This window comes from Halyomorpha halys, unplaced genomic scaffold (genome assembly GCF_000696795.3).
Source record: "Halyomorpha halys isolate HHAL.00 unplaced genomic scaffold, Hhal_1.1 Scaffold58.1, whole genome shotgun sequence".
NCBI classification, from domain to species: Eukaryota; Metazoa; Arthropoda; class Insecta; order Hemiptera; family Pentatomidae; genus Halyomorpha; species Halyomorpha halys.
In genome coordinates this window covers 2,046,154-2,059,577 of record NW_027110919.1, presented here as the reverse complement: position 1 = coordinate 2,059,577, position 13,424 = coordinate 2,046,154, and the positions used below count along the sequence as shown (strand labels likewise).

The following is a 13,424-nucleotide window of genomic DNA, read 5'->3' as shown; positions in this document are numbered from 1 at the left end:
TTTATTATTTATGTTTATGAGTGCTTTAGCTTCCTTCACAATGTGGCTTCATTTCTCGCCTTCCGTCTCCATCCAGTCACGTTACTTTTCAAAAAATATTTTTCAATTAAAAATTTATTCTTATAATAAACATAAAAAAAAAAATAAAACATTAGGAATTTTAATATTTCATTGGATGTGAATATTTATTATCTAAAATTACTAATAGCAGTTTTCAATTATTAATTTATATTGATAGTTATGTCCATCTCTTGGAATTACTATGCTAACTACTATGATAATAATTGATAGTATTTCTGAGATGCAATAATAAATTAATAAAGTTTGAATAACACAGGTTTTTGTGTTATAACTTGAAAGGGTAACACCCACTGTCGCAAGTTTGATAGGATTTGGTAGTAAAATCAGATTCTATTTGAATATTTCAATCTGTGAATGTGTTAGATTTTTTTTCCTCCCTGAACCTGTCCCTGTTTCACATCTAATAAATATTTGTACATGAGGCCCAGCATACATTTCGTTTCCTCTCTCGGAATATAGCCTCTATCTCCTCAAAGGGTTTTCGTCTCTTTGGCCATATCAAATACACACTGTTTCCGAATTATGTAGGAAATGGGCTTTGGAGTCAGGAACCGCGCAAAGGATCCCTTAGAGATGAGTTCTAGTTATAATTCCTTTCTATTTTTATTTTAATATGCATCATATAAAGTATTTTACTGTATCGTAAAATGAGGTGGCATTGTTCCACTTCTACGTCGTTACTTTATTTACCAATATATTAGAAATTATTCAATACAATTAGGTAGAGATTTTAGCTTTCAATTTCGGTGCACATAAAAAATTTAATTAGTTTGAGTTGGTAGAAGTAATTTTTATTCTTGGCAAAGTCTTCCCATCCAGAAGAATTTAGTTGTGACACATTAAAACACTATTGAAGCTTCAGCTGTTCCAGTTAATGTTAACTCCTTTTTTTATGATAAAAAATATTGTTTTTAAGCAATCAACAATTTTATTATAATTTATTGGATTAAACTTATATATTATATTCTATATATTTGAAATTTTTGTTTAATTAGACGATAACATTATTATAGCTGCACAATCTCGCTTCATGAAGTAAATCTATGTTACTGAGTGGAAACAAACTGGATTAATGTGGCCAAAGACAAAGAATAATGATTAACAATTTTTAAATACTATAAAAATTGTTTGGCATGAATTTTGAAAGAATTATTCGAATTTTATTACTTTTAAGTTTTATTTTAAAATGGTGAATTGTAATTGTATTTTCTGTTTTTTACCGTATTTTATTTTGTTTTGAATGGTATTAAATTTGTTTTGTTTGTGATATTAGTTTTTTTTACTTAAATAATTAAATTTTTAGAGATGAACGCCATTGTATATGACACTCATGTGAGATATTATATTCTAAATAATTTTTTGTCGGAGTCTCAAATATAATCTTCCCTGGTATCAAAATGGTCGGTACAATACTGATTGTCCAAAAAAAGAAAAAAAGAAGCATATTACAGTGACATATTCTCGTTCCATGAAGTGAACTTGTTTTAATGGTAATGTAATTGCATGGCAGCCAAAAAAGGTATAGTTATGGAAATTCACATACAATGCTTCAGCCGGTTGGTGAATAAAGAATAAACCAGTGGGTTGTTGAATAAAAATGGGTATGACTACTCCTTTTGTTTATTTTATATACTACGCCGTAGTAAACGAAACAACTGTTAGCTCCGACTAGCCACTAGTGAGCGATTTTCCTAATTCCGTATTGGCCCATTCCCGCCCCAAATGGCACAATCTTACTTTATTTTACGGTACACTGTAAGAATATGAGCTCATAGTTTCTTTACTTAAACCAGAGACTCAATTTTTTTTAAATACACCAGAAAATCTCTGAATCTGATTTGATTCAATACTTTCCTAAGATCTCATCCATAAGATGCAATAACCATTATCATAGTTACTCTATGTAGCAAGTGCCAGTTTAGATATGAAGGTGAAAAAAAATTGTCCTTAGTAAATTGTTTAAATTGAATTATTTTAACAAATTTTACTCAGCAATAAAGCAAAAATATGATTAAAAAAATGTTGACTGTGGTTTTGAGATGATCAAGGTGGCGTGTGATTGAAACAATTGGAGTGAATTGGAATGATTGGCCTGGCTCTTCCTCGTTAGTCCTTTCCCACCGGGCAATTGCATTTTAAATGGAATTTTGATGAAATAAATGCTTGCTCTTTTGCTAAATGTTTCGGTAAACAATCATAATTGCATTTGACAGATTAACCATTTATTAAATTGCTTATTTTTTAAAAAATAATCTATCTGGAATCTAAGTCTACTGGAAATCTGTAGTATTCTCGTTTAATGTTAAATTATTGATTTATTTTAATTTATGCGAGGTTTATAATAAAATATATTTTGTAACAACAGCCCAACTATTAATAAATTAATTGAATTATATTTTGTAATATAGTATTAAAAAAAGAAATACTTTTCGTATATAGTATAAAAACAAACATTGACTTATATATAACGTGTATGTTACGGTTATAATTTTGAAACACAAAAAACTATTTGGTTTTTAAAAATAAATAAAAAACTATTTTTAAAATTGTATTTAAGAGTCATGATTCCAAAATACTTTATACTGGTCTTCGATTTTCATAAATGGTCGAGTAGATGGGTGTATATAACGTATAATTGTCCGCCATTTTGTTTCGTTATCATTCTAAACTTTTTTGTCACCAATTTTTAATGTTTTAATACATTATTGTTGTATTATGTAGATTTATTTTTCGTTTTTAAATAGGGCAGAGTTGTTTTAAAATCGGTTATTGGGTTAAAGATATGTATAATATAGCTTTAGATTTAACGTAACCTAACTTACTCCTGGACTTTAGTATTCTAAGATTACATTACCAGTTTTTGTTAGCCTTCGGATTTAACAAGTTTTGTGTTAGTTTAAAACATCAATCCCTTTTTTAGAAATTATTATTTTAAAGTTTATTTTGTATTTTAGACAGTTAATTATCTTACACAATATACGTAGTTACCTTCTTTATTTTTGTATTTTAGTAAGTTTGGGAAGCTATTGTTTGCTTCAATCTTTCTCCAATATTTTTATTCAAACAAAGGTGAATAAATATTACGTTTCGTAGTTTTTTTCCATTAGTTAAAACAGATGAGACAGCGATGTCAGGTTAAAATTTAAATACTTAAATGAAATATTCTTGAACGAAAGTGCCGTTAAATAAACTTTAATAAAAATTGGATAATAATTAAAAAGGTCACTGGTGGATAAATTCGTCGTAAGACTGGAGAAATAAATAAAAATTCATCAAACTAATACGAAACAAAAAAAAAAAAAAATCAGAAGACTTACCTAGCGTATAAGAATTTGAATTGCTGATACAGTTTAATGAGATTAAAAATGTAATTTCCCACCATTTATTGGTGTAATTAGGTATTGATTACATTCTTATTTTTACTTAAATATACTTGAATTATGAAGTCGGGGGAAATGGATGAACGACGAAGTATTCCGATTGTGAAAAATTTAGATCCTAGTTTCCAACGGAAATACAACATGTCCCCGGAGACCAAATAATCAAGTCTCGCAAAATTACTGTGTTCCGAAAGTTTTACAAAACTGATATTACGTATTTAAGGTAGCTCTGTTACATACCTTGGATATTAGAGCTACCTTTTCCCTAAAATTGACTCACTGGAAATATCACTTGGTATAATCTATTTGTACTCCATTCATATTTTTACTAATTCTTTCGAAAACGGGTTTAGGGTTTTTGATTGATTTTTATTCCAATATAAAATTAAATAGTATTTAATATCAGCCAGCAGATTTAATATCCTTAGTGAAAATATCTTATATAGCTTAATTGCCCATTTTTAAAAATTATATATTTAATGTAGATAATTTGAGAAATAATTAGATAATGGATTTTCAATATTTAATCTATAGCTAAGGGCATAACATATTTTATACTTTTTTTTTCATATATACGTTTTCTATATCCCTTCCACTATCAAGTAAATCTATAAATTATCATATTTGAAGGAGTTAAATACAATGACCTTTACACTCACTTTTAAATTTAAATTATACGCAATTATATCAACATATTATATATTGCACTATATGAAAGATAACAATTAATATATGAATTGAGAAAAGCCAATCATTTTTACAATTTTATTCAATTACGATAATTATTTTTTATTTACATCCACTTCTCAGGGATTTGTCATGATTATTAAACTTTGTTTTATCTTTAGTCCTGAAATTTTAGTAATAGCAAATGAATAAATGAGTCCAATATGCAAGAAGTTAGCTTGTATATGTAAGTTTACGAGAAGAAATAGGCATCATTAAAAATTGAAGCTACATATTTAAATAATATTTTAAAAATTTTATAGCTATCAATTTCTGGACCAAATATATACAAAAGTTTAATAATCAGAATAAATCCCTTAAAAGGAAGATGTAAAAAATAAATTAATTAAGGTACATAAAAATACAAAAATAATTGGCTTTTCTCATTTGATATTGTGATTGTTATCTTTCATATAATATAATATACAATATCTAAATATAATTATGAATAATATATATTTTTTAATTAATCGACGGAATATCCGAAACGTATATCCCGGTATATACGGTTAAGAAACTTTTTTCGCCTTAGACTAAAAACATTTCGTGAAATCCTTGTCAAGCTAAAAAAAAAAATTTCGCTCAATTATCCTTAAAGTTGTTGAATAGATAAGAAGAAAAAACAGTGCAAATGAAATTTTTTTATTAGAATATTATTTTTTTGTTTAATATATTGAGAAAGTGGCACCCAATTTGGGACTAGCAGTCTGGAAGATAATATGAAGAAGTTTGGAAGTATTAAGGGTTTTTCATGAAAAGAAAACAAATAACTAAATTATGGATTGAAATGTTAACAACCCTTCAACTCCTATTGTTACCCACAGGTGACACAACTTTGAGGCCATAAAGGAGGTAAGTGGTTAAATACAAACACTAAGTTCACATTTTACTTCAATTTAACATGCATATTCACTAAATAAATGTATTTTTATAATAAGTATTGTAAATTATAGCTGTAAGTCAATATTTTGTGTCACCTACAGGTGATCATGTCAGATCCAATAAAAAAAATGGTTTTTGTAAAATTCAAATTTTTTTCCTTCTTAAGACTTAACGTAGTTAGAAACAACCTTATTGGCATTGAATTGTTTGAAATATTAAATAATACAAAAAAATATTACTTTAATAAGTTTTCTCCTTCTCGAGATGACAGTATCTTTCTCAAGACTGCTAAGGTATGACCACTAGATCCGGAGATCCCTACGAAGCTCATACCCCGAATAATCCTGAGAATCCATCCTCAGACTGAGTGAAGAAGGTATTACCACAGTGGTATATGCCCTCCTTCTGTCTTAGCCTTCTTATTAAACCCACGCTTTATAAATAGCTGCTTCTAGGCTCAGTGGAAGTCTCAACTTCGTCCTCTAATTTATCTTTATTAATGGCCATTTATATTTATTCTTTGTAAAGTACATCATTATTCATAATGTACGGTAGAAAGGCTTTTGTTGTTCGCCTCAAGGACCTAGATGGATTGCGGCATGGATCGTGAAATCAGAGAATAAAAAATTGAAATATATATGTAAGGAACTTAAACCTATTTTCAAAGGAAAAATGTATAAATTAATTAATAATGGTTATTACTTCCGATAAAAAATGTATTTGTCTTTTTTTACTGGTTGGTGCTTATAAAAATCTTGATAGTATATAACTATATATTATAATTATGAGTTGATAGTTGACCGTGGATTATATATATTAGGAAAAGATGATATGTTGTGCTGTCAGTAAAGAAATTAGTGCCAACATTTCGACCGGAATTTCACGTGTTTCTTTATTTTTTATATTACTAATTTTTAAAAAAATCCAATTTTGCACATATATTTACTCAGTTGATTCTCATACCTATGTTATTTTTCTTTTCATTCTTAATTTTAGTTTTGCTATTTTTCCTCGATATCATATTATACCCAGTTTCAAAATTCTTATAATATTACACTATGAATTTTCTTCAATACTACTTATGTACCTTTATTATTTATCAACTTTTTATTTTTATGTAATTTCATTTAATCGTTATGGTTGTTATCTTGTTTTTGTTCTTAATAATAAATTTATTTGTGCTTATTTGCGTTCTTCCCTGACCGTACCTTCAATCATTTCCTCACAAATATATCTTATTTATATTTTTTAATTCGTTATTTGAAAGTTACTTTAGAACATTATTTTAAGCAAGAAATTAATACATTACATTCTATTATGGATATGAATTGAGTAAAAGCGTGGTTAAAAAGCCATAAATGGTATAAAACGATTATCACGAAATACAGAGTGCTGACAATCATTCTTATGTTCGTTTTTCCTATTGGCACTTACCGTTGTTTTTTTTTTTAAATACTTATTATTTTGTAATATTAGTTTTTTTTAATATGCGTATATTTAAATGTATTTGTATTATTTTTAAAGACTAGAGTACATAATTGCATCTAGTCGTCGTAATTGTCACTTTATAATTTTTTTATTTTTTTTTTTGCATTTCACCTTGTTTTTTTTTCACCCCTTATCTGGGAGTGGAAAGGAGTATAGGGTAATTTTATTTAAGCCTTGGTGAAGTCGATAAATAACTTCTTTTAAACATTTTAGGAATTAAGTTTTAAGTAAATATAGCTTTGTACAGTTCTATATTATAGCACATAAAATAAATTATGTAATCACCATGCCCATTTTACTTAAGGGAAGTGCACGATGATTATTATATTAAATAATCAGTTTATACCTAGACTGTAATATAATTGATTTACATAATATATTTTTAAATCACGGGGTAAATCGTCTGTGAAATTGTCGGTGCGTTAAGACCCTGATTACGGTCATTAAGGCCCCGGAAGGGAGTGTTCGTTTTTCTAGAGGGAGAATGTACCCGCCTTGAGAGCCTTGGTGATAACAAAGAGGCGCGGGGGAGGGCTACTGTATTTTTTTAAATATTGTTTTAATTTATTTATATAATTGTAATACATATTTTTTGTTATTTAAACTATTATTTAATAATTTTTGAGATATTTAAACATTCCAGAAATAATTAATGAATAAAGAATTACTGGATACCGTCAAATCTTAATTTTGTTCACTGTAAACTATAAAATTTGCGCTTGCAGCTGTGATTTTGACCATGTTGATGTTGATATCCAATATGGATGACTTATTATTAATTTTCGATGTCAAACTATCTATAAGTACTGTCGATTGTTTGCCAAACAAGCAATGGTTAATTTTTATTTTATTTTTTTAATTGAAGTTTTAATTTTTTTTATATATAAATTTTTAATTTAAATTCGAAAAATATCTACTTATTCCACACTCTTCTCTATTAGTTCATTTCTTTTTCATACAATCCAAATGTAAAATCATTCTTGCATGAAACATTTGGACTGATTACCTTTATCTTCATTATTAAAAATAAATTTTTGTTAGTACAGTTAATATGAAATATAAAAACGAATTTATATGGTATAGATCATAAATCATATTAATCACATTATTTCATGAATTTTTTATTTGTAGGGAAGGTTACTGGAAATTATTATCACGGTAAAAAACAATAATTTTCTATGTATCAGACCAAAAAAAAAAAAAATAAATAAACTGGTCCAGCGTGCCTCGGTCTCGTCAAAATCTCGTATTGCATCCATGCTATTAGTGTTCTAATTATAAAAAATCATCACGATAGATTAGTGAATGAAAGATAAACATTGAGATGGTAAACACGATAAGGAGGTGCTTGTAATATCATAACAGACTATTTACAAGCATTTGCATAAGTAAACATGACTATGAGCCGCCAACGGGTACTGAATTCATTTACATTTTTATGAACCCAAAGCGGCTTCGTGTGGCTTCATACTTCTCACGGGCAATTTAAAATCCGATTATAAAATTAATCCTTACAGGATAAATGTTTATCATAATTTAACACTGAATAAATTAACTTTCTGAAATAGCTATCTACATTCAGAAACCAATTAAATTAGTATTATTATTATTTTTATTAAGTCCTTTTAAGAAGGCAATGTCACTCCTTTGGAATAAAAAAATCCAAGCTCAAGAGATTCTGAAGTTATCTGCTAAAACTGAGAGTGCTGAAGAAGTACTTTTTGCTTCTACAGCGTTATATCTCTAACTTATAACCTGATCAACGTTAGAAGCTAGAGATATAATGTCCCTTGTTATATTATATGATATGGAAATGTCCCTACTTTAAAGAATTAACCATAACCACAAAAGAGGAAATTCAGGATTCGTATCTCTTAAATTTAATTTGTGAGACTTGATAATTAAAATTTTTTTATTACAATACAATTGTTTATACTCATTCCTAATGATTTATAAATAGTTTGTGTTATGTTCTTGATGAGTATTTTCTTTAAATACGTCATCGGGAAATAGAACAATTTTAATTCGTTGAAAAAAAAAAAACGTTTGAAAATAACGACCTTTGAAAAAGGACGACCTTTTTAATGCTCTTTGATCTTACGCTTAGGGAAGCATCCCTTTTCCTATTGTTAGACCCATTTTATCCTATGTTTGTACAAGTCCTGCTGTATCAAAGGCTAAAACATTTGTAATATTTTACATTTTTTATCCATCGAGGAAAAACGTAATCTGTGGACCTACATACGGCTTACTGCCGATAATATATCAACTTACACACACTCACACTTATACATGGGTTATACAATATATAGACTAATAATAATTAGGTATTATTATGTTAACCTTCTCCAGTACTCTTCAGCGCTGCTAACTCTCCATGGTTATTTATAGAATTCAATTCTGATTATAAATCAAATATTAAAACGAATTTATACTGGTGTACCCAGAAGGCGTAAATTATCTGAAACCATTGTTACTGTTTTTAAGGATGTATGTGCAAACGGTGAGGTAAACGAAAAACTATAGAAAATAAAAACATTCCAGAATTCATTTCCACATAAGAATGAGCCATCTTCATAATTGAGGCATTTCTCAAATTATAATGACTGAATGTTGTATAGAATTGTATTTTAAAACTATTTTATGTACTATTTTTTTAGATTATCCGCAACGTTGTTTCTCCAAAATCGTAAAAAAAAAAGTTTTCGGTTTTGACGATTTACACCTTCAATTTAGATATTTCAATTAACGCGTTAGATCCTGATTGGAATATCTGAAACATTCCATTGGGAATTCCAAAGTAAGGTTCGCTGGAGAAGAACTGAAAAAGGTTAGACAAAAAAAAAAAAATGTATATATACACCTTTATTTTCACAATTTAAACGAACCTTCAGTAATAATTATGGATTTATTGACCACTTAATTTATGTGGTTTAATCACCTTTCTTCAAAATTCATAAAGATATTTACGCCGTCATGCGTTGCGTCGGATGACTGTGCTACACAACACGACGAACGACTAGAGCAACTCACGGTGCGCGTTCTGTTTGTATTGTCGGGATTGGCGGAGATTACCGTGGAATCTGTGTCGAACTGCAGAGTCACCCGGTCTCTTCCCACGGCTTCCAGCGGTCAGGGGCTTCCAGCATTTTCGGTTCCAGGAACATCCTCATGATGGAGAGGATCTGTCTTACTCAATCTTTAGGCTCATGCAGTAAAGAAATACAAAATTTTTGTATGGGATATTGTGTCTTGATTTATAGGTCTGATTATCAGTAGCTAATCAGGTATGGTTAACATTCAATTTTTTTTACTATAATAGGGGTATTCATGATGTTGTGTTAAATGTTAAAAGTTTTACCATGTTAAATGTCATAACTATAAGATTGTAGCAGCCCTATTTGAAGTCATGTTAAACGTTAAATGCATAAGAGCCCCTAGCGGATTTTCTCAGCAACTTGTTGTATAAGCCTTTATGTTTATAACCTTCCTTCCAGACCTTCATGTTATTGTTTACTTCAGTTTTGATTTAAGTAATTAATTAAAACATGCCTAGAGTGAGTGAAAAGTGGAATTTGTGTGAAAGTTTAGCTTATGAGTGTCTTATTGATCTTCAAACTTGCTAATCTAGATGAGCTAATTGACAACTGTATTGAAAGTCACAACAACTAATATGGCGGCGATCTCAACTGGTCTATTGTGTGACGTCATTCTCGATTTAACTGACCAAGTAACAGACTCTCAGCCATGTTAAATGTTATTTCGTTTTACCACGGCAAAAGAAGGCAATTTTTTTCGATTTAACACGAGTTTTTCCATTTAACACGCTCTAACATAGATCATGAATACCCCTTTTGTACCTTTATTGACCGCCACCCAAACTATTTTTTTCCTATATTAATTTATATTTAATGAAAAATGTATTTTTAAAAGTCAGAACTGTGCTCCGAAAAATCTTTTCAAAAACTATTTCGATTCCAATGCATGGATATACGATCCTATGTGTATTGAAGTATTCCTTGTTGGCTTATTCTCGTCCCATAATATGCCGTGTTGGCAGAATCTCACCTTATATCACGGTACATGATTGAAATGAAGTATTCACATTATCATATATTTTTTAGTATATTATTATATATCACTAATTCTTTTCTATTCTATAGCTAATTTATATCCAGTCTTTCTAAGTATCTCTTTAACACCAAATTGGCAATTATCTTAGTTCGTAAGCCATAATGATAAAAAGAAGACCCACGGGTCCCTTGGCTGTAGGTATAGGGTTCCATGAATATTTCAGCTCCCTTTGGTACTTAGTAGGGCGGCCCGAGGGAATGCATTAGTTGGCCGCAGTACCTCTCTCACGGATTTACATGTTATATATCTTATTTTATGTCTTGGATGGTGGCTGTTTGTTGTATACTAAGGGTTTTACGCGATTATGGCCGAATAGGGGCGAAATAAATTTCTGCTAATCCTTCTAAATGTGTTATAAATTCTCGTTCTAGTAACCGAGATCTTAAGGGAGGTTTTCCCAATTCTCAGATGTACAATATACAATATTGATACAATGCTATGTCACTATATGTTCAGGAGAGAGTAAACATTAATATTCAGTAATCATTTGTAATGCAAGATCTGAAAAAAAAAAATTGTACATCATTTATTTACAATAGACACAATGGAATATCTTGTATTTACATAGGTATTAGATAAAAAATACGTATAGTAAATGTAATGTGAGCTCTATTACAATGGTATGATAACGTATTTTAGACAATCTACAAAATTTCTAGAAGAGAAGGTCTCGAGGCCATATTCTTTTCAGACATCTGGTAGGATTATCAGGTATTGGAGAGGATGCAAGGTTAGAAACAAGTTGGTTTGAGTTATTAGGGATCTTATTATGAGGGATTAATATTTGGTTCTGGCCAAATGGGGAACATATGGAACATTTTACGATGGTCTTTGGATTCTAAGGATTAGATACGAGAAGAATTGGATGGTTAAGTGGAGCACCAAAGGTCAAGTCCGTAAGCTCAAATAGACATTAATATGTTCGTGTAAATGAATTTTTTGTATTTAATTGGAAGTTTTTCTAGTGAGTGTTGTAATAGTCGGATTCGAAGAACATTTTCATTTTCCAATATTTTTAGTCCTTAGAGAAGTCCTGAGTCGTTTGTTTAAATGTAGTCCTAGGTAGTGGATAGGTTTCACTGAGATAAGTGGAATATTATTAAAAGATCCTGGATAAAATGAGATTATATATTCGCGACGAAGAATAAACGCGATTTATTTGTATTTATTTTAATCCTCTAGTTTGACACCATTCTTTCAAAGTTTGTGATATGGGAATAGAGAGTTCGTATATACATATAAAAAGATGAACCGAAAGAAAATATTTTGATATTATATGTCGTGGACAGCAAATTTCCTTTCTGAAAAAGCCTTCAGATAATTTCCTTATGATTTCTCAAAATGTATCATTTGTGTGTGTGTTTTTCTTTTTTAAATATTTCTTCAATGTCTCTTGCAGTTCTAACATCAAGCTATCATCAAAGACGAACGATACAACATATGGTCCCTTAAGTTTTATTATAATTTCGACTCCTGTTAGAACAAACTAATTGAAAATTATTCATCACATTCAAACCGTAAAAGCATCCTTAAATTCTTTCCACTTCCTCTATTGTACTCGGACCACTTAGTGGACGCAATTTGGAATGCAAGCTTTTGTGGTAATCTTAAACACTGTCTTTATTGTTCGTAACCGTAGGTGGAACACGGAGTCGATTTGCGTATTGTTACGGTTGGCAAACTGGTCTTCAGACGTTTCCTGCTTCTAAACAAGGATGTAGTACAGACTGTCTGGGGGTGATGCAAGCATGTTATATTGGCTACTCAATAGTTATGTAATTATAATTAGTTAATTTTTAAATTCTAATAATGTATTTTAATTTTATTGACAGGTGCCCAGGTGAACCCGGCTGTTAGTATCGCTATGGCTTTGACACGACACATTTCTTTCCTGAGGGGCATAATGTTCGTGATATCGCAGTGCGGAGGTGGTATTGCTGGTGCAGCTTTGCTTTATGGGTGAGTTCTAATAAAATGTTAATAATTATATTAATGATGACTTAGAAAATGATTAATAGACTCAGAAGAAAATAATAATATCAGTTTAATGTTTTTTAATAGATGTGTTGAAATTTCAATATTATCATCTTACAACAGAGCTAAAATTGAAACTAAAATACAAATGAAGAAAGTCAATTTTTTTTTTTACTAAATAATGATCAAAGAAATTGAATTGTAATAAAAGTAGTGACATCAATAATTTTTCATATTTTTTTAAAATGTTATTTATTTACCTCTTTTATACCCTAGAGACATACTGAGATAGTTGGCCTAATAAGCAAGACAACTAACAAAATGTGACTAAAAATAACTAGAAAAAGAAAGAAAAAAAAACATTAAAGAAATATTAAATAAAAAATAATTAAATAAAAAGAAAGAAAAATTCTTGAAGTAAATATTAAACATACAAAATTAATAAAATAATCCTATTTAAAATATAACTCACTAGAAATATAATCCATAATTTTTTGTAGGTAGAAATTAAAATACAATAAAATATAAAATGAAACCTTCTATACATTACAGATAATAATGGTTACATAAAAGTCTTGTTCTTAATTATAGGTGTAATGTATTGTTGCAAAAATAGTCTCTAACCATGTTGTTTCTTCTCAAAATCATAAATCTTATTTGATTAAATGAGTATTATTTTTGTTTTACTAAAGCAGAAATATTAATATTTAAATTTATTAATTAAATTAAGAGATAATCAACAATTTCAACTAAAACTTT

The 13,424-nt window shown here is 29.1% G+C and overlaps 1 protein-coding gene across 1 annotated transcript in view; it reads left to right on the top strand.

Moving 5' to 3' along the window:
• The window catches only part of LOC106692518 (neurogenic protein big brain), a 172,603-nt gene that overhangs the window by 64,147 nt on the left and 95,032 nt on the right, over positions 1-13,424 (top strand). The window contains exon 4 of the mRNA XM_067049018.1: positions 12,524-12,650. Within this exon, the coding sequence (XP_066905119.1) occupies positions 12,524-12,650 (127 nt within the window). The remainder of the gene's footprint in view (positions 1-12,523; positions 12,651-13,424) is intronic.